The sequence below is a fragment of the Macaca nemestrina genome, chromosome 14, assembly GCF_043159975.1.
Source record: "Macaca nemestrina isolate mMacNem1 chromosome 14, mMacNem.hap1, whole genome shotgun sequence".
Classification (NCBI taxonomy): domain Eukaryota; kingdom Metazoa; phylum Chordata; class Mammalia; order Primates; family Cercopithecidae; genus Macaca; species Macaca nemestrina.
Genome location: NC_092138.1, coordinates 5,049,573 through 5,075,939, shown reverse-complemented (window position 1 = coordinate 5,075,939; position 26,367 = coordinate 5,049,573). Strand labels below are relative to the sequence as shown.

General features: G+C 49.9%; 2 protein-coding genes across 16 annotated transcripts in view; one reads left to right on the top strand and one right to left on the bottom strand.

Moving 5' to 3' along the window:
* LOC105498871 (WNK lysine deficient protein kinase 2) overlaps positions 1 to 4,636 on the top strand; it is a 142,166-nt gene extending 137,530 nt beyond the window's left edge. For 6 of the 13 annotated variants that reach the window (XM_071077534.1, XM_024786747.2, XM_024786746.2 and 3 more), the window contains 2 exons: positions 1,586 to 1,697; positions 1,939 to 2,093. In XM_071077534.1, the coding sequence (XP_070933635.1) occupies positions 1,586 to 1,697; positions 1,939 to 2,093 (267 nt within the window). Of the gene's footprint in view, positions 1 to 1,585; positions 1,698 to 1,938; positions 3,271 to 4,429 lie in introns of those variants that run through there. The other 7 variants (XM_071077540.1, XM_071077539.1, XM_024786742.2 and 4 more) reach the window with 3 other exon arrangements.
* On the bottom strand, positions 703 to 26,010 carry FAM120A2 (Putative uncharacterized protein C9orf129 homolog). Of its 3 annotated transcripts, none has more exons than XM_071077543.1 (4): positions 25,652 to 26,010; positions 19,000 to 19,100; positions 18,494 to 18,780; positions 703 to 3,236 (listed from the first exon to the last, which is right to left on the bottom strand). In XM_071077543.1, the coding sequence occupies exons 2-4, from the start codon at positions 19,075 to 19,077 to the stop codon at positions 3,050 to 3,052; spliced, it is 552 nt and encodes a 183-aa protein (XP_070933644.1). In that variant the 5' UTR covers positions 19,078 to 19,100; positions 25,652 to 26,010; the 3' UTR covers positions 703 to 3,049. The 3 variants fall into 3 exon arrangements, with proteins under 3 accessions (XP_070933644.1, XP_070933645.1, XP_070933646.1); XM_071077544.1 differs by having other exon boundaries at positions 19,000 to 19,097; XM_071077545.1 differs by lacking the exon at positions 703 to 3,236 and adding an exon at positions 5,230 to 7,838.
* Positions 26,011 to 26,367: the final 357 nt, after the last annotated feature.

Below are 26,367 nucleotides of genomic sequence, written 5' to 3'. Positions count from 1 at the left end.
AGCTTTAGCTATTGCTTTTGGTCCGGTGAGCCATCTCAAATGAACTCTCGTGTATATTCTGATGTAGAGGTCAGTCTGTTTTCTTCCTCTATGCATATCTGATCGTTCCAGTCCCTTCCTCTCCATACTGAATTGTACTGAATTGGGCAGACATTTGTCAAGTGGCCGTCGGTGTGTAGGTCCATGTCTGAATTTGCTATTTTGTTTCCTGTAGCAATTCCCTTATTGTGGCAACACCACACTCTCTTAATGACTGACGTTTTCTAGGAAGTTTAATCTTTGCTCAGGAAAGACTTTCAGTATTGATCTTCTTCAAGAATTTCTTGATTTTTTCAGGTCGTTAATATTTGCATATGTTTTAGGAACAGCCTGTCACTTTCTGTAGGCTAGCCCACTGGGATTTCGATTGGGAGTGTACTCAGTCTGCCGATTAGCTGGGTGAGATTAGACATACGAACAACACGAGCATTCCTGTGAACGTGGTATCCATTTACTGGCATCTTTTTTGTTTCTCTGCAGTGTAAAGATGTTATACATCTTTCATTAAATTTATCCCTAGGTAGCTGATGTTTTGGAATGCTATCATAAATATTAGTTTTCTTTAAATTTCCTTTTCCAGCTTCCTGTTACTAGAATATAAAACTATGGTTGACTTTCATATCTCATATCCTGCGATTGTGCTAAATTTGCTATTAGTTCTAGGAATTGGTTTGTCCGTTCTTGTGGGTTTTCTGCACACACAGTCTTATCATCTGCACGAGGCCAGTTCTCCTTCTCTCTGTCCATTCTGTGCGGGTGACTCCTTTTCCTGCCCGCCTGGAGATTCCTGCTGTGTTGACTGGAAGCATGGAGGCACCTCGGGGAGGTGTTGGGCATTTTGCTGTGGGCAGGGGCTCAGCTGTTAGTTCCGTAGAGGCCCTTCCAGATGAGGAGGCCCCTCCAGCCCTGGCTGCTGAGCATGATTTCCAGGAAGGGGTGTGGAAGTCGCCGAGTGCCCTCCATGCACCTGTGACCAGTGCCCAGTGGGGCCCTCCCTGGAGTGGAGCGGAGTGACTCCCCGTGGCCAGCAGCCTTGCCTTCCTGGGGCACACCCCGCATACGGCTTCTCCCCGGGTTGGGAGAGTGGAAGGGCTGCCTTGCCACCACCTCCCTGCACGCTTGCTTCGCCCAGGTCCTGGGGCGTTGCGCCTGCCAGCTCCTGGGTGGTTCATGCTCCTGTGAGGGCACTGAGCAGCCAAGCAGGAGGCCTTTGTGGTGGCTGAGTAGAGGCGTGTGGGGCCACTTACACGCCCTCAGGGGCCAGGCCCCACCAGTCCTCCTCCAAGGCCCGTTCTGGCTGGTGGACATCGGGTATGTGGCCTAGAGACTATCAGGCTGCAGCTTGGGGAAGCAAACAAGGGAGGGTGATGGTTCGTGGCCCCACACCATCATTCTGGTGTCAGCCCTGAGGGGGTGCCTGTCACCGCAGGTTCCAGGACCACTGTCTCCTGAGGATGGAGAAACCGTGGCACCTTGGGGGCCACTCAGGGAGGCCAGCTGATTGCAGCCACGTGTACCTTCCTCTTCTCGTCTCTGTGTTTTGTAGATGACCGCACCTCGAGCAGGAGTGGGGATGCCACGTCTGCCCCCAGCGCCCGGCCCTCTCTCCACCACGGTCATTCCCGGAGCCGCCCCGGCCCTGTCCGTGCCCACACCAGGTACTGCCCTCTCCAGCCTCCCAGCCCCATCCTGTGCGCTGCCTCTGGGTCAGTACGGAGGCCTGCTCCCAGCTCCAGTGTCCTGGGGGCCCTGGGCAGGCCAGGTGGGCCAGCTGGGGGCACAGGGCAGCTGGAGCCCCCCGCAGGTGCCCATGCTGCCGGTCTTCTTGCGGCCACCTGTGGTCAGCATGCCCGGCGCCCGGCTGCGGATCACGTAGCCTTCTGCCCTGTCCCTTGCCAGATGGTGCCCGCGGAACCGCCCGGAGAAACCAGGTGTGGTTTGGCCTCCAAGTCCCCCCCACCGCCTGCTGTGGGCACAGCACTCAGCCGCGAGGGGGACAGCGGGTGGGCAGCAAGACTGCTTCCTTTGCGGCTTCAGACCCTGTTCGCTCCTAGGTTCCTGTGGTCCACGCGCCGTCTCCACACCCACTTCCTATACTTGAGTTGGTGGTTAGAACCTTGTCGTCACCCTGCAGAAGTACAGTGCCTTGAATGCCAGCTTTTCCGTTCCCTGATGAAAAGATATGTTTAAAAAAATTATCGGAAAAGGTTTCATTTGCAATTGGCTTGTGCATTGATAATCTTTATTTACTGTTTTAAGTTGCAGAGATGTGAATGGTTTACAAATCTGAAGCTGAAGTTCAGTCTTTGGTTTTCTGTTGTAAATGCCTTTTTAAAACATTGAATTAGCTACCTTAAGTACTGAAGAGCTTCCAGTGCTAGGCGAGCCCTGCTTTGTCCTCAGTAGAGTGCCGGTTCCCTGGGCTCATCCAGGGGCTGAGAGACGGCAGGACGCTGGGGCAGGGCACACTGGCGGAGCTGCTTGCTCAGTAGGGAATGTCAGCTGCTGCACTGGGCCATGAGAAATCCACCAGAAAACGTTAGGTGAGCAAACATGCCTCGGCGCCAGTGGGCTGCTGTGAGGATAAGGTGTGTGTTGGGCGTAGAAACTCTGGCTGCCCGCCCACCCTGTGGAGACAAGCACAGCTCCTTCAGCTGGAGAGGCTGCCCTCTCTCCTGCCCACTTCCCTCCCTTCTCCATGATTTCCATGGAGGCCTGCGGCTCTGCTCACCCCTGGCACGCAGACCGCTCTCCTGTCCACCACTCAAAGTCTGCTCTGCGGAGGGCGGGGTCATTCTTCTCCTGGAGATTTCAGTGGGACTCGTCCCCAGCGGGCACAACACAGCCCTTGGTGGGAGGGGAAGGCCCCAGCCTCCTCCACCTCCTGCTGGAAAGCAGGCTGCTTGGGACTGCCCAGCTGTGAATTGTATAGTTTCTGTACTTATTAGAACTGGGTACATTATTTTGGTTCAAATCTATTATTCCATCAATTCAGTTAGAATTGAATTTTCTAGGTGTTATGCAGAATCTTCTGCCAGGGCACGATGCTGTCGTAAGAGATTTCTGTTCTCTGTACTGGGCCCCCTTGCCCTGTTCCTTGAGTGAAGTGGGGGCTGCCCTCACCTGTCCCCCTTGCCTGTGAATCCCTTCCTCGTACATGGTGGTCAGTGGCACGGAATCCCCAAGAGATTGTATATCTGAAGGAGAAAAATAAACACTTTTGCTCGAAAACAGTGTGAAACAACATCTTTTTCTTACCCTCTGTCCATATAAAATCCAAACCAACCAGCCTCCTAGGCAGCACAGGAGTTGGGAGCCAGTACTGGGCTCAGCTGCATCCACACCTCTGGAGGAGGGCGCTGAGGGGCTGTGGGTGCCACCGGATGCTGGGCAGGGCTGGCCCTGGCAGGGGTCTGAGAGCAGGGCATCTGGCAGGGCTGCCTGGCCCCCAACACTGCCCCTGCCAGCTGTGGCCTGGGCCCTGAGCACAGTCAGCTCTGCCGGTCGGGTTAGCTGGCTGGGCTTCCTACCACTGTGCACCTGGTTACGCTTAGCAGTGCCACAGGCTGTGCCCATGATGGAGGGAGCCAGCCTCCTGGTCAGCGAGACACACCTGCAGCCCCTGTCTCCAGGAGGCTTGGTTTGCATCACTTGCTGCAGCCCCTGGGGCCACCCTCTTTGCTCCAGGTGGGCCGAGCTCAGGGGAGGTGGGAGGTCCTTGGACGAGCTTGGGCTTGTTGAGAGAGGACTTGGGGCTGGGGTTGCCCGGGTATTATGCAAGGGGCAGTGGCTTTCCTGGTAGGCACAGGGGCCTTAGGGAAAGTGGCCATCCAGGGTGGGGACTCATCCTGGGGGCACAGTGCATGGTGGCAGCCAGCCCCCCGGCTTCCCACTAAAGACAGCCTCCAGCTGACTGCAGTTCCTCCTGCACATGCTGCATCACAGGCCTCACCGTGAGCAAGCTGAGGGTCCCAGTGTCTCCTGCCCGGGCCACTGTGGGGGCTGCCATGGCTGTGGGGCCACCTCCTCAGAGAGCTGCAGCGCCAGCCTTCGAGCTTCTGCATGGAGGGAGGAGGAGCGCTCGTCCCAGAGCCTCCTGTTTTGGGTGTTGGGGGCAGCTCGCTCCCAGATGCTCCGGACAGTCCAGGAGCTGAGCGTCTGGGTTTCTGGCAGCCGTTCAGTGTGCTGACCGGTCACACAGAGAAGGGTGGCCCAGGTGACAGAGGCTGCCAGGGCTATGCTGAGGACAAGACCATCTACACAGGGCATGGGTCACGGCAGAGCTGGCGCGGCCTTCCTGTCGGCAGCTCGGGAGGGCGTCGGGGCCCGGCCTCGGCGAGCGGCCAGCACCGCAGCGGGCCCACAGTGAGTGCGCGGTTTTGTTTTCCAGATCCTGAGGGTGAGAAGCCTGACTGACCCCGCCTAGACGCCAGGCCCACTTCACGCCGTCTAAGTGGAGACGTGACGGACCCTCAGGGCCAGCTGCTCCTCCTGTCCAGTTCATGCTGTTTTGTAACCACTTTCTAAGCATTTTTTATTCACAATTGGAAACACAAATGTAATGCAAGAATAAAAAATATTTTGGGGCAGAAAGCACTTTGGTTTTTCAAACTCTTTCCTCTCTGGTGGCCCTCCGCCAGCCAGGTGACTGGGATGTGACGGCGGTGGGGGGACATTCCCAGAGCCCTGGCACGCTCAGGGCAGCTCTGTTCCCTGCAGGGCCCTGGAGGTGGCGGCCCCCGGGAGGCTGATCTCCACGTTCCCCCGATGCCAGCTGGCATGGACTCGGGGTGCTGGGTGCCTCCTGGCCTTTGCTCACAGAGCTCCATGAGGCAGGGCCTTCCCTCTGGTCTTTGGAGGCTTGAAGCCACCCACCACCCCCACGCCCACCTCCCAGGCACCCTCCTTCCAGAATTCACTTGTACTGGCAGGGAAAACACCAGTGGCCTGGGGTCGGAAACCTCTGGCTGTGGGTGGCAGGCCTGAGACCACCGGCTCCTTGGAGGGCTGCATTCCCCCCACTCCTGGGAGGGGTCCTAAGTGTGAAAAACGAGGAATGTTGGCATGGCCTCACCAAGAAAACATGCCGTGGTAAGGTCCCCAAACCCTAGCCTGGCCAGCAGGCACAGGGGCCTTACGCTGGGTCGAGAGGTCTAGGGAGAATTTGGGGCCCCATGCATCACAATGAGAAAGCATTGCATCTTTATTGTCATTAATGTCTAACTGCAACTTAGCATTTCCTCCATTAACAGCACCTGGACTTCATCACCACTAGAAACCACAGATATTGCTGTGCCGTTTCATTTACATCCATGACATGGTGCCCTTCCCTGAGATGTAAAACTGTCCAGCCGGCTGATAAGAGCGGTGCTGCCTGCCCGTCTCAGACATGAGTCTTCAGGGCACGGCAACGCTGCTTCCCCACAGGAGTGTCGGGGATGCCACCCCGGTGTGTGCGGGTGGCCTCGGAGCCCTGGTTCTCCTCCGTGTGATCAGCAGGGTAGGCCTCCTCCTAGCCTCAGCTGGGAGCAGGGACGGCACAGTGCTAGGAACATGGCTTCCCTTGGTCTTAGTTTGTGTTCTCTTCTGTTGGTGGCTCATGTGACTGGTTTTCTGTGGACCATAGTAATGCGGTTTGCCTTTTTTTTTTTTTTTTTTTTTAATGAGACAGAGTCTTGCTCTGTTGCCCAGGCTGGAGTGCAGTGATGCAAACTCGGCTCACTGCAACCTCCGCCTCCCAGGTTCAAGGGATTCTTCTGCCTCAGCCGCCTGAGTAGCTGGGATTACAGGTGTGCGTCATCCGACCCGGCTAATTTTTGTATTTTTGGTAGAGATGGAGTTTCAGCATGTTGGCCAGGCTGGTCTCAAACTCCTGACTTCGTGATCCGCCCGCCTCAGCCTCCCAAAGTGCTAGGATTACAGGCATGAGCCACCGTGCCCGGCTGCAGTTTGCCTTTCAAACTGCACATTTATTTTAATCATTCTCTGTAAGTGAATAATAGTGTAAATGTCAATGGTAAAACTTGGTGGTAGTGTGGTAGTAAATAGTAGTAAAATGGTCAATGAAACGGTAATGGTCAAGCCAGCACCCTCTGGGGAGATTCTGCACAGTGCACTTCCAGGACTCTGGGGCCCCGAATCCCAGCTTCATCTGCTGCTCAGAACCACCTAGCAGCCCTCCAGGGGCCCCAAGGCTCAGTCTCAGAATCCAAGGCTCTTGGTGTTCAGCCTCACCCACTAGACGTGCTTCGGGCTTCACTGCTGCCGCATAGCGTCCGAGCCGGGCCCGGATTCATTCTTGACCCCCCCAGTCCCCAAACCCCCTTCCATCCAGTCTCGGCGCTGCAGCCTGCAGCCTGCTCTCCCCTCTCCTGGGTTCTAGCGCACAGTCTGGGTGGATGGCTCACCAGAGCCCCAGAGACCTCAGCCCCTCGTGTAGAGTTCTCATGGATGCATGTTCTTTGTTATGCTTGACTTCCTGAAGGCAGGAACTTAAAATTGTTTTTTGATAGCCCTGCACCTTCCAGAACAGTCACTGAGTGAATTGTGCTGATGAAGGCAGACTCTACTTTGGGCAGGTGAAGCTTCCAGTGGGAGCTTACTGGCTCTGATCACAGCATTTCCGGGATAGAAAGGACCCTGCCAGGCCCCTCCTAGGACAGCAAAGGCAGCACCACCTGGGGCCAGTCCAGGCTCCTCCTGCAGGGGCAAGGCAGCCAAGCCACAGCCTCTGTTCTCCAGTGTCATTTTGTTCTTAGCTGACCCCAGCATCCAACCAGACTTCCAGTGTCCAGGGTGATATCTGTGCCTCATCTCCAGGCTGAACAGCTTCAGTTCTCTGAAAAGTGCTTATTACTAAAGGGCTGGTAAGGCTAGGCACGGTGACCCATGTCTGTAATCCTAGCACTTTGGGAGGCTGAGGCAGGAGGATCGCTTGAGGCCAAGAGGTCAAGGCTGCAATGAGCCGTGATCACATCACTGCACTCCAGCCTGGGTGACAGAGTGAGACCCTGTCTCTAAAACACAAACTAAAACAAAAACAAAAACAAAAAATAAACCACCCAGAATCGTGTCTTCATTCATTGGAGAATGCAGTAAGCCTGGGCCGGGATGCCTGCTTTCCACGTGGTTAAGGGAGGTCAGCAGTGGTGACCACTCTGTACACATCGTGGTTGTGGTCCCTGAACTTGGCTTTATTAGACTTGCCCTTGAGAGGGGGCAGAAGGCCCGCATGCCACAGGCATCACTGTGCTGGTGGTGGCTCATGCCGTCCTGCAGAGGTGCGGAGAAGAGTCCCTCACCCTGAGAGGACACTGGGGGTCGAAGGCTGCCTGAGGCCAGGCTGGAGCGGGAGGCAATGCTGCCCATGCAACTCTGTGAAGAATCGTTCATTTCTCACTGAGGGGACAGCAGGGACCAGGGTCCTGGGCTGCAGGGATCACAGCCACAGCCAGCTGGTTCTGCCTCCCACTGAGGCTGTGTGGGCTGGGGCAGGAGGGCTTTGGAGCAACAGCAGTTCCTAAGAATTGATCCTTTTGAGCCCAAGCCCTCCAAATTTGATCTCCAGCTCAAGGTTCTGTGAACTTCCACACCCATAAATCCAACTGCCTCTCCCCTCTCTCCATGCAGATCCTCAAAGTCATCTTGAAGACGCTCCACATTGTAAGATGATGTCGCTCCCAAGCTTTGTGGGGTCTTCCCAGATGTCCCAGTTTCCCAGGCTGGCATGACCAGTCACCCGGTTCATTCTCAGTCTAGGACTCAGACTCATCCTTGTCCTCTCATTTCCCAAATGTGGGCTGCGAACAGCCGAGTAGATGTTTCAGCTGAAATGTCCCCGACCCCCCTTCCATCCAGTCTCCCCACTGCGCCCGCATGATCTCTTCAGAGTCAAACAATGGATGCTCCGGTCCAGCCTCCCTGCCCGGCTCTGCCCTCTCCACGTCTTTCCTACCTGCTGCTCCCCTCATTCTGAGCCCCACCACTAGGCGGGGGCCCTTGAGCCCCAAGGGGTCCGGCTCCGTCCTCCTAGGGCCTCACAAATGCCTACTAGGCCCCCGGGGCGTGCTCCAACTTCACTTCCCCAGGCAGCCTCCCCAGCTCAAGGATGGGTCAGCCTGCTGCCCCTGTGCTCCCTTCTGAATGTGGTCTTCCCTATGGACCTCCTGCCTCACTTTTCAGAGTGTGATGATGCACAGCAGAGGCCACAGGGGATCCCATGTGTGTCCCCCTCCGTCCCCCTCCAGCCTCCCCTTGGCTGCCGGCCACCTAGGCACAGAAGTCCTGTCTGTTTCACTTCCTGTTTCCTCCTGCTCCTACGAGGGAGGCGCTCAGCCCGATTCTGTTGAATCAGTGAGTGGAGGCTGGGGACAGGGAAGAGGGTGTGTGGATGGAGGAGAGGTGGGCAGGGGACGCGAGAGCAGCCGGATCCTGGGCAGGGTGAGGAAAGAAGGTGAGGACGCAGCCCCTGGGGAAGCTCAGGTGGAGCTGGAGGAGCCTGTGGCTGCATGGAGGGTAACAAGAGTCAGCAGCCACAGTGGACAGCCCCGGTCCCCACAGGCTTACCTGTTCAGCACAGTGGGCTTAGGGAATGTTGACAGGCATGGGTTTCCCTTTTCGACCTGCTTTGAAATAAGAGCCAAGGACAGCACACCCTGTCAGGGAAACAGACAATGCTGGAACTGGGTGACTTTGAGGAAGGTTCATACATAAGGAACTGTTTCCAAAAGTGTGGGTGTCTGGAAGTCAGTGTTGGTAGACAGAATAATGTCCCCTCAAGGGGCCCACATCTGAATGCCTGGTCCTGTGCATGTCACCTTCACATGGCACCAGCGCCCTCACCGATGGGACTTGGGACAGGATCTTCTGGTGGGGAGAGGCCATGATAAGCCAGGCAGGTGCAGCATTATTCCGGGGTCCCTCCATGCAGGAGGGAGGGGTCAGGGGAGGAGGTGTGACAGGAGCAGCAGGGCCGGGAGAGCAGATGCTGAGTGGAGACTGGGAGGGGAGGACAGGGCGGCAGCCCAGGGCCTTGGGCAGCCTGGGAAGCCCGAGAAGGCAGGAGGAGCCCCCAGTAGGAGCCTGCCCTGCCCAGACCTTGACTTTCGCCCAGCAAGACTGATTCTCAGTTTTATCTTCCGGGACAGGAGGAAAATAAGTTTGTGCTGCTTGAGGCTGCCAGGTTGGGGTGAGACCTCAGAGCAGCAAGAAACACATGCATGCAGGAACGTGGGGCCGTCCCCTTCTAGCCATAACTGGCTCCAAGCCTGGGGCCACCACAGGAGGGTCATGTAGGAGGAGCCCCAAGGAACAGAGCTGTGAGTGTCACCCCGGAAGAGGAGCACAGCCCACAGCCCACGACAGAGCCAGCTGAGGTGGCCTCGCAGGAAGGAGCCGGGAGGCTCAGTGCCTGGCCCCAGCCTGCCCCTGCCCCTGGTTTCCTTCTGGGGTTCCCCGGGGGCTGGACCCCAAGGAAGCTGGCAGGACAGGAGTCCGTGTGAGCTGTACCCCGCAGCTCAGCCACAGACAACAGATGGCGAAGACAGAGCCTGGGGGTGGAAGGACAGGCTGGTCACACCGCAGACCACAGGGTCAAGAGCCGGGAGAGGCCAGGGGCCTGCGGGCTGGACCTGGGGAACGAATTCCCGCTTCCCAAGGCTCAAGCAATGCCCTTGGAGAGGGTCCCCAGCTTTGCTCTGCTTCCGAATCCTGAGCGGAGCCTGCAGAAAACACAGATGTCCAGGCCACACCCAGCAGCATCTGAGGAAGACACGGAGGTGGGGAGGGAAGGGGCGGTGGAGGGCGGCTGAAGGTGGATGCTCACTGCTGCACCCGCTTCCTCCCCACTGTCTTCCTAGTAGCTCTCTCCTGGGAGAACAACTTCCTGTCCTCACAGTGTATCTGGAGACTCAGTAGCTGACTTCACCATGACCATGCCCTTGACTCTGAGTGGAACACATGGGTCACGTGTCCGGAATCCATGTGTGCCCAGCATCCCATGAGCTTGGCACTAGAATGGGCTTTCGGAGAGAGAATGGCAACTGCAGTCTCTTTTGGTTCCTCAGTAAATTGGAGGGACCTGAACTTTGCCCAGGCAGGCTTGACATTCTGTTTATTCCACACAGCACAGTTCAGGAAGAGATTGAACTCGGCTAAGCCATCCTTTTGTGACCTTGTATTTGACGATTCTAACTGGAGGATGTTAAGAGTGAGAAGCAGAAGCTCCTAACAACAGGGCAGACAAAGGCACCATGTGGAGAAACGCCCAGGAGCCCTTCATGACCCAGAGCCGGGGAGCCGGGCGCAGGCAGAGGCCGCTGCACATTCACCACACTCAGGCCACGTGCCGGCCTCAGGCTGGACAAGCTCAGGCCTTTGGTTAAAGCCTTTCTAGCACATCGATATACTTTCCATTCACAACCTATTCTGAAGTGAAGGGCATTCTACGTGGACAATATTCACAGCAATTCTAGAGACAGGTCTTATCCTCCCTATGTCACTCCCAGTCATTGGTCCCGCCTCTGAGAGGAAGACAAGTCTCTTAATACTCAACAGACAGCTTCCAAAGTTTGTCTCTCCTCTAAGTATCACTGGGTCTTCTTTTGTTCACAAGGATGCAGAACAATGTTCCAAGTACTATTATGTTTCTAAACTTTAAGATTGTTAATTTTCAAGAAACAAATAACTATAACCACGTAACTATGTATAACCAATAACTATACCCTTGATAATATTTCAATATACTCCAAAAGGAAACTTTGAGTCCATTTTACATTCAGCAAGTTAATATTAAACTATGTGGCACATCAAAAGCTTTAAATTAAGAATGTGTGTTTTAAGTGTTACAAACCACGTCAAGTGTACATCTAATATACGAACCAACAACTTAAAATACTACAGTTGAGTAGGCTGTGAGTTCCTTGTAGTTAAATAAATTATTACAAAGAGTATTATTATGAAAGGTATGTGCTATGCCAAGCACTAACAAGATGTAGATGTGGTCATGAGCTAGCTACAGTAAAATGAAAAGGAAACCTGTGCTTGAGACCTCTTTTGTGTCATGATTTACCATAATTCTGAAGCAAAGTGTTTATGGCTGCTATTAAAATTAAAATTGAAGGGGAGAAACAAAGCACCCTGAAATTTGAATGAAAATTAAAAAGAAAAAAGTATGTAAGCTGTCATACAGTATTTATATTTTCCTAGGATGCTAGATGTTACTAAAAACTAAATCTCAAAAATATTTAAATAGTCTGAAAAATAAAGATCTATATAGACTACACTTTTGGAAAACTTCAGAACCTTATCAAGAATTTAGTAAAGGGTTCTTTTTATCATAACACTGATTCAACTATCTGGTCAAATCACTCATTAGTCTTCTAGGTAGTCTTTAAGGAAAGGAGTATGATGGAATGTTCAGTCTTCTGAAGTCAAATCTACACAAGGATATTAAATTACATTAGAGTTTTTTTTTTGTTTGTTTGTTTTTTTTTTTTTTTTTTAATAGAGATGGGGTTTCCCTCTGTTGCCCAGGCTGGAGTGTAGTGGTGAGATGACAGCTTGCTGAAACTTCGACCTCCCTGGCTCAAGCCATCCTCCCGCCTCAGCCTCCTGAGTAGCTGACTACAGACTCACACCACGCTGGGCTCACTTTACTTTTTTTTTTTTTTTTTGAGACAGAGTCTTGCTCTGTCACCCAGGCTGGAATGCAGTGGCACGATCTCAGCTTACTGCAACCTCCTCCTCCCAGATTCAAGCAATTCTTCCTGCTTCAGCCTCCTGAGTAGCTGAGATTACAGGTGCCTGCCACCACGCTCTGCTAATTTTTGTATTTTTAGTAGAGACAGGGTTTCACCATGTTGGCCAGGCTGGTCTTGAACTCCTGACATCAGGTGATCCATCCACCTTGGCCTCCCAAAGTGCTGGGATTACAGGCGTGAGCCACCATGCCTGGCCTACTTTACTTTTTGTAGACATAAGGCCTCGCTATGTCGCCCACGCTGGTCTCAAACTCCTGGCCTCAAGCAAACTGCCTACCTTGGCCTTCAAAAATGTTGGGACAGATGTGAGCCACCACACCTAGCCTAGAAATGTCTTACTTGCAGAAAGGTTCTAAAATGGCTAATCAAAGATTTTGGCATACTTAAATTGTCCAAAAGACAAAACCTATTCTTTTAAATCAATGGATTGATGGGAGTGAGCATCACCAACCAAACAAGGAAGCAACACAGATGCTGAAGCTCAGGTGACTTTTTATTCACCTGCCCGTGTTAGATCAGCTGCTAGACGCCGATGACAAACTCTTATCATTTTACAGACTTTATGATAGTCAACTACAAGCTACAATTAAATATTCCTGGGGCTGGGTACAGGGGCTCGCGCCTGTATTCCCAGCACTTTGGGAGGCTGAGGTGGGTGGATCACTTGAGGTCAGGAGTTCGAAACTAGCCTGACCAACATGGTGAAACCTTGTCCCTACCAAAAATACAGGAAAAAGTAGCTGGGTGTGGTGGCAGATGCCTGTAATCCCAGCTACTTGGGAGGCTGAGGAAGGAGAACTGCTTGAACCCGGGAAACAGAGGTTGCAGTGAGCCGAGATTGCACCACTGTACTCCAGCCTGGGTGACAGAGTGAGACTCAGTCTGGAAAAAAAAAAAAATTCCCCAAATTGCCTCTATTTTACCTTCACTGTTTAATTTGAGTACAGGATAGTGAAATGTCAGTCCTCTTAATCATCTATTTTGCTAATGTGTAAGATACATTCTACAATAAAACTTTACAGCTGCTAATATAAATAGCAGTATTCAGTTTATTCCAATTCTGAAATTAGTTCACCAAGGAAAAGAAAGAATCAGGTACAATGTAAAGAATAACTGAAAATCCAGAAATACCATATTCCCAGACATGATCTAACCACTAATCATGATTTCATATTTTATGCTATTACTTGAATAAATTTTGCTATTAGAATTTTGGAATTAAAAAAGCTTTTGTTATTCTGATACCATCAGTTAGTTGTTTGCTAACTACTTTTTCTTAAAGGTCAGTGAATTGTAAAAAGCATATTTCACAGAAAATATAAGATGCCTTGTGTTGCACTTTAAAAATCAAATTTTGGAGTTGGAATTATACTATTTAACTACTTTCTATGCTAGGTAATGTCACAAACTACTTTAAAAGAGTTACATCTAACATATAAGTATTCATGAAACACAGATTATATGTATAACTAACACCCATGGGTGTAGAAAAATACCATTCACTCCCATTATCATATGCAATAAAAGAAATGTTTACTAACCCATTTACAAGGGCACATTTGCATTCTTTTCCTATTGGCTCAGCTTCTTTTTAATGAATGTCCACAATCACTAAGTGATACCGTGGCAAACTCTAGTCTTCCAAGATGGCTAAGAGACAGCTAATCAGCATCACATTTTATTAATAATTCCAAAGACCATAAAAAATGTATGTTGTAGGAAATATAACTTTCAGCAAAAGCCACTTTTTCTGATGCTGCCAACCTGTGAATCAGCTGTTCTTGGAGGCACAGCTATTTAGACACGACACCCTTCCTTCAGACGATGTGATCTTAAGGAATTTAGTAATTATGTGATTTATTAACATAAGACAGTATTTACTGACATGACCGGACAAACTGAAAAGGCCTTCTCACCTACTCCTGGAGTCCTCCCAGATTCCAGACACCCAGTGTAAGAAAACAGGTGTTGAAAGCTCTGCTGTCACTTCAAAGAGAATAATCACAACAATAAATGCAAAGGATAATGTACTAGAAACTGTGGAAATCTTAACCTCAGGTGTGAAAATGTTCAAATAAAAATACTACTGCATGCTAATCACACAGCAACAAAAAGAAGCACTGCAGAAATGGTTATGAAGCTTTATGAGAGCAAAAACAAATGAAGAGGGAAAACACAACAACCGTTAAGAAATAAGGACAAAGAAGGCATTGCGGGAAAGAAGCACAGAAAAAAAATATTATCCCTGAAAGAAAATCTGTTGACTAAAAAAAATCTGTTCTAAATACTTAATTTAAAAATTTCTATTCTAACACACTGTCCATTTGGGAGGCCTACACAAACATTTCCTTAAAAAATTAGCATGACTTCAACTATATTTTTAAAAAGCCTTGACACTTGGAAAAGACTATGATAATAATTAGAGTAACTTGTCTCACTATTTACTTAGAAATATTCTATTTAAAAGTTGACCAACAATAGGAACTTCGCAATTGCACAACAGAGAAAGTAAATGAACAACACTCAGTGGCCAATGGCATGTTTCCACATCTACTAGAACATTCTGTGACTTACACTATCTACCCTGAACCATTCACCACGACTCCATTCACGCAGTGGTTCAAATAGAGTTCCTGTGTTCATTCCACAATAAACCTCAGTAATTCACACATCACAGTAGCTGTAACTGTTTGTTAACAGAAAAAGAATATGTCTTCATACGTAAGATGGATTTCTTGTAGGTACAAATAGCTAGGTCTTGATTCCATCAGACAGCCTCTTTCTTTTAATTTGCATATCTACACCACTGATGTTTAATTATTGATATATGTGGATTAAGAGCTACTTACTATATTTGTTACTGTTTTCCATTCTTTCTCCATGTCTTCCATTCTTTTTCTTCTTTCTCTTGTTTCAGCTGAGCACTTTATATGATTTTGCTTTTTCTCTTTACAGGGGGGCACAGGGTCTAAAGTCCAATCATTAGGTGAGTCTTATAATGAGTCTCTGGGCTGTGATCTTCACATGTGACTCTCAGTCCCTGACCCTGCTTAGCTGGGACAGGATGGCTATGGGGAGCTAGATTTGGGTGTTTCCTTTCCCTCAGATTAATTAGGTTCTGGTGAAACCCAGTGGGTTAGGCTCTGGTTAGGTAGTTTCTCCTGAGAGAAAGCCTTGTTAAGAACAGAGTGTTCTGGCTGGGCATGGTGGTGGACACCTGTAATCCCAGCTACTCGGGAGGCTGAGGCAGGAGAATCGCTTGAACCTGGGAGGCGGAGGTTTCAGTGAGCCGAGATCGCGCCATTGCACCCCAGCCTGGGTGACACAGCAAGACTCCGTCTCAAAAAAAAAAAAAGAAAAAAAAAGAGTGTTCTGTCACATTTTAAAATAATTCTCTTTTCCTTTCCCTTGCCACAGGTACAAGGGATTTTTCTCCAATATTTACCATGAGAATCTGGTAGAGATCTAGCAGGTAAAATCACAAATGCATGTGGACCCCCACATCACCAGGCCCTCTGGAGTCTTTAACTCTCAGGTTTGTCCACGTTGACCCTCCAACAATCTATCAATGACAGTTTAGGTTTCCTTGCACCCACACTGGTTCCTGCAGAGGTTTCTACTCGTGTGCTTCTGCTCCACCACATACAACGCATTCAACACGCTAGAACCCTTGCAGGAAACCATGAACATCGTCCCTATTTGCTAGCTGTGGACACATAAATCCAAGTCACACCCGTGCACCTGCCAGAAGCAAAGGATGCCCGTGATCAAGGGTTTGACCCCAAGCTGAATGCTAGTTTCTGACCCCGAAGCCTTCAGGAACAAGCACCCTTGTCTCCTCTGCCTTCATTCATCTCAGGTCTAACATGTCTGTCTCTTCTTTATTATAATAAAAGTAGAAACAGATTCAAGGAAATTAAGTCACTGCTAAGTCACACAGCTTGAATCCAATCTTTTGATTACAGGGTGTACCCTGCATTCTTCACGGCATTTCATACCACAAGGATCGGAAAACACAAGCCTCTGAGCAGGTCAAATTCCAGTGGCAGAAACAAGATGCATCTCCAGAAAACAGTAAAGATGCCATACCAGGGATAAAGACGATAAGCACTGCAAGAGGTCAGAGGGAGGCCAGATGCCCAGAACTCCAAAAAGCTGATCAGAACCTTCACAGACAGGTAGGAAGTGCATACCCAGAAAAGACAGGACATGCTCAGGCAGTCCTACTCACTCCAAGTTCAGCTCATCCTAACAAAGACGACCATATGGTTTGGCTGTGTCCCCACCCAAATCTCATCTTGAATTGTAGCTCCCATAATTCCCACGGGTCATGTAGGTATCTGGTGGAAAGTCACTGAATGTCTTCCCTGTGCTATTCTCATGATAATGAATAAATCTTCCAAGATCTGATGGTTTATAAAGGGGAGTTCCCCTGCACACGCTCTCTTGCCTGCTGCCATGCATGACGTGACTTTGCTCCTCCTTTGCCATCCACCATGATCGTGAGGCCTCTCCAGCCATGTGGAACTCTGAGTCAATTAAACCTCTTTCCTTTGTAAGTTACCCAGTCTTGGGTATCTCTTTATTAGCAGCATGAGAACAGACTAATATAGACAACTTGCCAAATTAGATGGGCAACTCACATTCTTCTCATTCCTTCCCCGCTGGAGGAACAAGCACCTCAACTGAGACGTGCTCCAGTCACCACCTACATCCCCAAGTCAGCACCCTGACCTGGTTTCCACATCTCCATCACTAGCACTGAACTCTTGTTGGGGTCATAAAGCTTACTGCTTTTTGTCTTACTTCTTACCTATGTTTCAGAGTTCAGAAAGAACATTTCTCACTAAGATGAAAACTGTATGTATAGACACTTTGATCTTGCGACCTGATTCACATTTTACAACAAAATGCACATGCCTTAGAATTCTAGTGCATAAGGGCTTCTAAGACCATCTTGCGGTTGTTCTTGTTGGAGGTTAAAACTTTGAATATTCAATTGCAACTCTTTACTTCATTTTAGAGTTTTAGCACTGCACACATAGCAAATAAACATTTATGAATTTTACACTTCTCTGCACATACAACAAATAAACATTTATTAATTTTATACTTCTTTGCCATAAACAGGGTATGCATCCCTGGATGGCAGAGAGCCCTTCAGTAACCTCTGCCCTGGGTCAACAGACATTCGTTCCCATTTTACAGATGGACAGAGGACAGAGAGGAAAGATCACCTGCCTCAGGTGACACTCCAGGTAAGAACTGGCATGGAAACTGACAACTACATCTGTTAGATTTCTTACATCAGAAATAGATGTAACATCAACCAGCCCTGGTTATCTACTCTGTAGAGTTTACACTAAGGAAAAGGAGACACTGACTTAAAGGAAAAACATTTTCTTTCTCTTTCTTTTTTTTTTTTTAAAAAAAATATAAGACAGTTTAAAGGTAGGGGAGGAATACAAATTTAAAATTTCCTTGATCAGAATTTTTTTTTCAGAGATGGAGTTTTGCTCTGTCACCCAGGCTGGAGTGCAGTCGTGTGATCTCGGCTCACTGCAGCCTCTGACTCCCAGGTTCAAGTGATTCTCCTGCCTCAGCCTCCACAGTAGCTGGGATTACAGGCGAATTCCACCACGCCCGGCTAGTTTTTATGTTTTTAGTAGAGATGGGGTTTCACCATGTTGGCCAAGCTGGTCTTAAACTCCTGAACTCAAGTGATCTACCCGCCACTGACTCCCAAAGTGCTGGGATTACAGGTGTGAGGCACCACACCCAGCCTCTTCAATCAGAAACCAACTATATATTTGCGTACTCATTTACTCAAGGACACACAGTGTTTTTATTATTATTATTATTATTTTTTTTTTTTGAGATAGAGTCTCGCTCTGTTACCCAGGCCGGAGTGCACTGGTGACATCTCAGCTCACTTTAACCTCCACTTCCTGAGTTCAAGTGATTCTCCTGACTCAGCCTCCTGAGTAGCTGGGACTACAGGCACATGCTACCACACCCAGCTAATTTTTGTATTTTTAGTAGAGACGGGGTTTCGCCATGTTGGCCAGGCTGGTCTCGAACTCCTGACCTCAGGTGATCCACCCACCTTGGCCCCCAAAAGTGCTGGGATTACAGGCATGTGCCACCACGTCCAGTCCACACAGTGTTTAAAATACTCTGTAAGGAAACAATTCCAGCCCGGGTCTAGGCAGCTTTCTAGGGTTTTGCTTGGACAAACAGTGTTATTTCAAAAGTGTCCTCTGATCTGCTGAGTTTAGGAGAAGGAGAGGAAATTCAGAGCTCCCCTGATCCAGGAGCCAGGAGATCAATGTTTCGGGGGTCGGCAGGGGGTTGCTGTGTTGGGTGTGAGTGGCACCACACCAGACAAATGGCCCCATGTTTGGGGCATCACACAAACCAGTTCTTGTCAAATTCCTCCCCAGAAAGGTTCCTGTGGCTCCAGGTCATGGGGCTGGGATGGTGCAGGTTTTAAATCATGGAAACTTCAAAGAACATACCTACTCTTCCTCTCTCCTCTCTGTCCAAGGAGCCCCCGTCTGAGTACAGACTGACCATCACCCACCTGCAACAAACTACATCTTTGAGCACAACACCAGCTGGGCTGGCAGGCCAGAAGGCAGCTTCCCCAGGTCACTACCCGCCAGGAAGCACCCCACAACCTGTGCACCACTCACTTTGTCGCCCCTCCGCTGCCCTCGTCGTTGTCGGAAGATGACGATGTAGAAGAGCCAGGGAAGTAGGCGGAATCCACGTGGTTGGGGCTGCCGCTCTGGGCCGGGTTGATGGGCGAGGACCGCTCATACAGCGGCGTGTGCTTCCCTTCGTGAGGAATGTTGCTGTAGCTGTTCTGCTCCGTCAGATTCTTCCCGCTCGTGTCCAACGTGAGAGGTGCTGGCTCAGAGAGGCTGTACGGGTATGGACCCTGGCCCGGGGCGCCCCCTGGGCTGGGCACCTGTGGGGCCTGAAGCGAAGGGCACAGGTCACGTGCATGTGGCCAGCAGGACCTGACTCAGGCCCAGGCCGATGTTTCCCGGCTCATTTTTATTTCAACAAACACTGGCATCTATTTCACACATCAATTCAAGAGCTTAGGAACTTATTTTGGCATTCATTGAAATTCAATGCACACACCGCGTCTGAGACCGGCCACCCCACCCAGCGCACGCAGGGAAGGCCTTACCACGGGCTTTGCTTGCAGAGAGGTCTGCGGAATGTTGAGCATCTGAGGAGGAACATGCGGCGGCACCATCCCAGGCATTCCAAACGGACCGGGTCTGGCTGCTTCACCAACACAGAAAGAAAAGAATCACACAGCTGTGAACAGAAGGCGTTTCCCAGGGCATCCTGGCGGCCAGCCCATGGCGCCAGGGATCTCACCCTCACCTGGCTCAGACATCAACACCACCATGGGTCCCACTTCTCAGAAATCATTACAAATTGCCATTTCACAGTAAGGACAACTTAATTTTATGATGCTCGATTTGATGGACTGGGACTGGGATTCTAACTTTCCAGATCTCTCGGTGAATTTGTTTTGTTTTTGTTTTTTGAGACGGAGTCTCGCTCTGTCGCCCAGGCTGGAGTGCAGTGGCGCGATCTCGGCTCACTGCAAGCTCCGCCTCCTGGGTTTACGCCATTCTCCTGCCTCAGCCTCCTGAGTAGCTGGGACTACAGGCGCCCGCCACCGCGCCCGGCTAATTTTTTGTATTTTTAGTAGAGACGGGGTTTCACCGTGGTCTCGATCTCCTGACCTTGTGATCCGCCCGCCTCGGCCTCCCAAAGTGCTGGGATTACAGGCGTGAGCCACCGCGCCCGGCGGTGAATTTGCCTTAGTGGTTCTGCTCTCCGACCGAACAGTTTCCTTTGGGACTCTTCTGTTCAAAGTACATTGTGGCCGGGCGCGGTGGCTCACGCCTGTAATCCCAGCACTTTGGGAGGCTGAGGCGGCGGATCATGAGTTCAGGGGATCAGGACCATTCTCATTAACACGGTGAAATCTCGTCTCTACCAAAAATACAAAAAATTAGCTGGGCGTGGTGGCAGGCGCCTGTAGTCCCAGCTACTCGGGAGGCTGAGGCAGGAGAATGGCGTGAACCCGGGAGGCGGAGCTTGCAGTGAGCCGAGATGGCGCCACCGCACTCCAGCCTGGGCGACAGAGTGAGACTCCCTCTCGAAAGAAAAGAAAAGAAAAGAAAAGAAAAGAAAAGTTGCAACTACCATTAGGTTCTCAGCTAACTAGTGAGTTTTTTAAATATAAAAGGAATTGTTTTTCATTGTTCAGCAATTAGGTGACACACTTTAACACGTATTACAAGATGACTAATTTGGGATTCTGTGTTCTCTTAAAACCTAATTCCGTAAACCTGTCCTGATGTGTGCTGGCACGTGCTAGTCATCGTTCCCACGCCACCTTGCAAAAGTGAAGAAACCTGTTTGGGAAGGGATAGCCACGCGGAGGAACTGAAGCACGACAGCAGGACAAGCAGCCGGGCCAGCCTGAAGCTGGGAAGGAAAGCAGGGCCTGGAAGCCTCCACACTCAACATTGCATCTGGCCTTGACGGGTCTAAGGACAGGAAGAGAGCTCAGGGGCCACATCAGCCAACAGAAGCGAATGAGTGAGTAGATGGTGCCCATAAAGGGCTGTTCCAGAGACTGCACAAGACCCGCAGTAACAAGGACCGACTGGGGCCCAGATGTCAACAGCACTTCCAAACACCACCAGCAGGAAACACGAGGACATGCGACATGGACCCCCAGGAGCTGCACTCCCTCTTGGAACACTTAGGGGCTGAGCGCCTGTGATGTGTCAGGCTGAAGACTGGGCTGGGGGATGCCAGGAGCCCTGAGGTGGTGTCAGTAAGACATATATTATTGAAGACACAGAGAAAATAGAAAACCTGTGTGAGACACAACAGATCCGCCAGGTGCTCACACGGTTGCACCATCTTTTCCTTGGGTTTGTTTTAAATGTGGGAGAAAACCAAGCCTAAAGCTTCCTGACTCCAATTTCCCTCTTTACTCAGTAGATACGCTTCTACAACCTCTTCATCTGAACACCAGGTGATATGCTTAGGCTTCAGGTCCCCACCCAAATCTCATCTTTAATTATAATCTTTATAGGACCCATAATCCCTGTGTGTCAGGAGACACCAGGTGGAGGTAACTGGATCATGGGGGTCGTTTTCCTATGCTGTTCTTGTGATAGTGACTGAGTGCTCACAAGATCTGATGGTTTTATAAGGGGCTCCTTCCCCTTTGCTCGGCACTTCTCCTTTGTACCACCTTGTGAAGAAAGTGCCTTGCTTCTCCTTTGCTTTTGCCAGGATTGTAAGTTTCCTGAGGCCTCCCCAGCCATGCTGAACTGTGAGTCAACTAAACCTCTTTCCTTTATAAATTATACAGTCCCAGGAAAGTTTCTTTATACTAGTATGAAAATGGACTAATACAGTAGTACTGAAGAGAGTGGGGTACAGCTATAATGACACCCCAAAATGTGGAAGCAACTTTGGAACTAGGTGACAGGCACAGGTTGGAACAGTTTGGAGGTCTCAGAAGAAGACAGGAAGATGTGGGAAGCTTTGGAACTTCCTAGAGCCTTGCTGAAAGCTTTTGACCAAAATGTTGATAGTGATATGGACAATGAAGTCCAGGATGAGGTGGTCTCAGATGGAGATGAAGAACTTTTTACAGCTCAGTTACCCACTTCCTCAAAAGAATCACTTACGCCTATATGCGGCTGTGTGGCTTTTGCTCTGAATTAAAATAAGATACAATTCCCAAAGGAATGGTGTTAAACTCGAACCTCTTAGAACTATAGTCGGCCTTACCCCAGTCCCCATTCCTAGCCCAACCTAACAAATGCTCATCCATTACTTGGCATATTATTCTGAAATGTTATGTTAAACAAAACAAAAAAGACTACAAAGTAAGTCTTTAAAAAAAAAAAACCAACTATACAGGCAAAAAAAAAAAAATTATACAGGCAGACACTATAATTTTCAGGTGTTACCAAAAAAAATATAGCTTTGAAAATGTTGACTCCAAGATTAAATAAGTCAATATAATTCCTACCACCTTTAGTTTTTGTCGCTTGTAAACATAGACAAGGCAAAACTTTCCAACCATTTTAAGCATGTACAAATGGACATGTTTACTAAATCTCAATAGTCTACAGAAGATAAAAAGGTATAGAAAGGAAACTGTCATGTCACCTGTTCCCATTACACTACAGATCCAGTGTCCAGAGAGGCCGGGTGGGGCCTGGAGCACAGTGGGAGGGCGCGGCGGCTGGCCATCCTGTAGGGAGAGGAGGACCAGCAGAGCCGGGGCTGAGCCTGGACTGAGACCAGGTGCAAGGTCGGTGCCCAGGCAGGCAAAGGATGGAGGAGCAACTCCCAAGAGCTAAGAGCCCAGGGGCAGCTGATGCTGGTCCAGAGCCTGCGGTGCTGGCCAGACTCCATGGGAAGAGCCAGATGCCGGTGCCCAGAAGACAAGGCCTGGTGACAGGAGGAGGCAAAACCTGAGGGATGATGAGCTTGAAGAAGGCTAAGTGCGAGGCCCATGAGAAGTAAGATTATGAACTCAGTGAACAGGCACGTCCTGTGCAGCACGTGAAAGAATTCAGAACAGCGGAAAAAATTAAACCACAGAAGTAAATTTCAAGTCAACAGAAACAAGAACTTTCTAAGAACGAGAGCAGTTCAACAATGAAAAGGGTTGCTTTACTGACTGCTCGACTGCTCATACAAGAACATTCTACAGCAGGGAGCTGGGCTGAACTTTATTATAAGCATTTCTCACTCTCCAAATCTCTTCCATCCCTGAATGTGGATAGTGAGAGGGTAGACATCACGAATACGGCATCATTCAAATCCACCCGGTGCCCAAGTCTCAAGTAGCAAGTTTTACCTAAATGTATTCAGTTCCTGGGTTCAATTATTCAGTTTGAACAGAATATGTGTACTGACTGAGCGAGGTTCAAGAAGGCAGAATAGAAACATTACACCTCATTAAGGCTGGTTACGGCGGCTCATGCCTACAATCCTGACATGGGGAGGCTGAGGCAGTTCAGATCAGCCCAGACAACACGTCAAGACCCTGTCTCTACACACTCACAAAAGCAACACAAAAAACAAACAAAAATCCCAAATCCCATTTAGGCACCAAAATGTGTTTTGTAAGTCTATGATGAAACAAGATAAATGAGTTTCTGACCATTTGTGGATTTTGGAAAAGCACAACCTAAAAGGAAACTCTACCAGCTCTCTATTTTGAAGTCACTGGTAAACTGAACTGACATTCCTCATTTGTTACCAAATACTGAAACGCCAATAACAAACCCAACATTAATCAACCTAAATGCATCTACTTTGGGAAGACACACGCTGCAGTCTTTTAAATCACACAATGGCTCAAAGGAGGGTTCTTCCAAAACATTTGAGTTTTAAGTTCAAAATAAAAATGACCTTCCAAAACAGCCACAAGATCAGGCAGCCTGTGTCACTTCCTACTTCACTCTAGCTACCACGAACTCACTGAAAATGGAGTGAAAGGTCGCAGAGCAGACACTGAAAGCAAAGTCCCCAGCACCAGCAGGAGAGTCCAATTTTCTACTTGGGAATCCTGGACCAGAAGCGCAAGATGAGTGGCCTTTCTACTCAAAGAGAGTAATGCCCTGACTTCCCTCTGGTGCCCTTTATTCTGTCAGCCTCTGGGGCTTAACATCAATGTCATCTGCATTAGCTTTAAAGATAAAAACTGGCCTGGCGTGATGGCTCATGCTTGTAATCCCAGCACATTGGGAGGCTGAGACGGGTGGATCATGTGAGATCAGCAGTTCGAGACCAGCCTGGCCAACATGCTGAAACCCTGTCTCTACTAAATATACAAAAATTAGCCAGGCGTACACACCTGTAATCCAAGCTACTCAGGAGGCTGAGGCAGAAGAATCACTTGAACCCAGGAAGCAGAAGCTGCAGTGAGCCAAGATCGCGCCACTGCACTACAGCCTGGACGACAGAGTGTGACTCTGTCTCAAACAACAACGATGACAACAACAAAACTGATAAAGATGAACAAGGACACATCTCAAAAAGAGCAAGTGCAGACTGGCATGTACAATACAGCCTTTAATTAAAAAGCAAAGCAATGCTATTAATTATGCCATAGGTATGAGGTGAGAAAATCTAAAAACATGTTCAAGGGGGCTGTACATGACTTAGGCCTGATGTATCTCTTTTTAAATAAAAGAATGATCTCAAGCACAGGTTGCCATTTGTGTAACCTGAAGTAGGTATGCCACCACTCATTCTACTGTTCCTTCTATTTTTTGTTATGTTAACAGGTTTTCTTAACAACCACAAAAAAAACTTTAGTGAAAACCTAGGAAAGGACGAGTGTAGTAAGCAAAGTTATAGGACAAAGTGAGGATTTAATGGAACACATTTTTAAGGAATGTCAAAAATTTAAAGTTATTAGTAAAATACGGCAAAAGTGTAATATTGAATACCTGGTGAAAATAAAATTTTTAATGTTAATTTTTATTTTAAGTTCTGGGGTACATGTGCAGGATATGCAGGTTTGTTACATAGGTAAACATGTGCCATGGTGGTTTGCTGCACCTGTCAACCCATCACCTAGGTATTAAGCCCAGCATGCATTAGCTATTTTTCCCGATGCTCTCCCTCCCCACACCTCAACCGCCAACAGGCTGCAGTGTGTCTTGTTCCCCTCCCTGTGTCCATATGTTCTCATTGTTCAGCTCACACTTACAAGTTAGAGCATGCGGTATTTGGTTTTCTGTTTCTGTGTTAGTTTGCTGAGGATAATGGCTTCCAGCTCTTTCCATGTCCCTGCAAAGGCCATGATCTCATTCTTTTTTTTTTTTTTTTTTTTTTTTGAGACAGGGTCTTGCTCTGTCGCTCAGGCTGGAGTGCACCAGAGCAATCTCAGCTCACTGCAGCCTCCGGCTCCCAGGTTCAAGCAATTCTTGTGCCTCAGGCTCCCGCGTAGCTGGGATTACAGGTGCGTGCCACCATGCCAGGCTTTTTGTATAATGTTTTTAGTAGAGACGGGGTTTTGCCATGTTGGCCAGGCAGGTCTTAAACTCCTGGCCTCAAGTGATCCTCCCACCTTGGCCTCCCAAAGTGATGGGATTACAGGCGTGAGCCACCATGCCTGACCTGATCTCATTCCTTTTTATGGCTGCATAATATTCCATGGTGTATATGTACCACATTTTCTTTATCCAGTCTATCATTGATGGGCATTTGGGTTCAAAAGTCATAATAATAGCAAAAAACATATTATTGATGCTGACAGCAGGGACATGGCTAAATATGGCACCCGCACACTGTGGAGTATCATATCATCTCTGGAGAAAATAAGGAAGTCGACACCAGCTTCTATAACGGGCCCCACTTACCGGTCCTAGCCCCCAGGCTTGGTCAGTCCCCAACCCCCAAGGCCGTCCCTGCCCCCTGCTGAGCCCACTCCTCTGCAGGAGGCCTAGGGTGGGGGGGCTCCCCTCCTGCCCTGACCACAATAGGCCAGAACGTGCACCAGATGGGTCAAGCCGTCCAGCGGTCAGCCAGGCCTGGCCTGGGGCAGTGTGGGCCGCCATGTGGTCTCTCTCACGTTTTCACTCTTTCTTCCCTAGAGGGCCTGCCTCTATCCTTTGGCCCTTTTGCTAGAGCCTCAGCTGTCTCAGGCTATATGACTGCAGAAAATCACGTTTCAAGGGAATAAATCTGTAAGATTTTACGGTGAATGAATATTTCAACCTCTTTGGATTACCGCATGGTCCACGCTGATCCCAGAGGCGTTTACTCACCCACGTAGTGTGGTGGCTGCAGTGACGGAGGCTTGCTGGTCCCAGAATAATGTCCGCTTGCTCTGTTACATCCCAGAGCTGATTCTCAGGGCTTGGGGGCTGGAAAATGCTCGGCAGGCGGCAGCGGCCGCGGCGGGGCTGGGCTGGAGAGAAGGCGGCGGCGTGAGGGTCCGGCGGCGCTGGAGACTCGGGGGGCAGCAGCCAAGGTAGGGTCGTGCTGGGCCCAGCGCGGGCTCCAGGCTGCGCAAGCGAGGTACCCCGGTCCCCGCCTCCGCCCCGCCTCAGCCGACGCCCCCTAGCCACGGAGGGGAAGGCGGCCGCGGGCCCCGGGCCTGTGAGCTCCGAATCCTGCGCCTTCCTGCTGCCGCCGGGCTGGGGGCTTCGAGGGGCGCGGGGAGAGAACGGGGGTATGCAGGGACGCCTGGAGGTCCGCTGCCGCCTCCTCTCGGCTTCAGTCTGCAGGCAGCTCTTCCCCAGCAGAGCGCGGGGCGCCCCCGGCCAGGCTCGCCTCTCCCGGCGCCCGCCGCATTTGAAAACACGGCCTTTCCCACGCGCTTCCCGCCGGTTCCGCCCGCGCTGCGCTCCGCTCTTCGCTCCTCTGCTGGCCCTTCGCTCTCGGCGTCCCACACCCGCTCCTTCCTCGTCGACGGCTTCCTCTTCTGCTCCCACACCGGTCTCCCGCCTGCCTTCCAGCACCATCCCTTTCGGATATGGTT

What these genes read in the sequence shown, in the direction of transcription:
- FAM120A2 (XM_071077543.1), bottom strand. Translation starts at nt 19,077, where the DNA reads ATGCCTGGGATGGTGCCGCCGCATGTTCCTCCTCAGATGCTCAACATT. An exon ending in CTCTGCAAGCAAAGCCCGTG is followed by an intron (nt 18,781 to 18,999) that starts GTAAGGCCTTCC and finishes CCTTCGCTTCAG; the next exon opens with GCCCCACAGGTGCCCAGCCC. An exon ending in GGCAGCGGAGGGGCGACAAA is followed by an intron (nt 3,237 to 18,493) that starts GTGAGTGGTGCA and finishes TTTCTCCTTCAG; the next exon opens with ATATACAATCTCTTGGGGAT.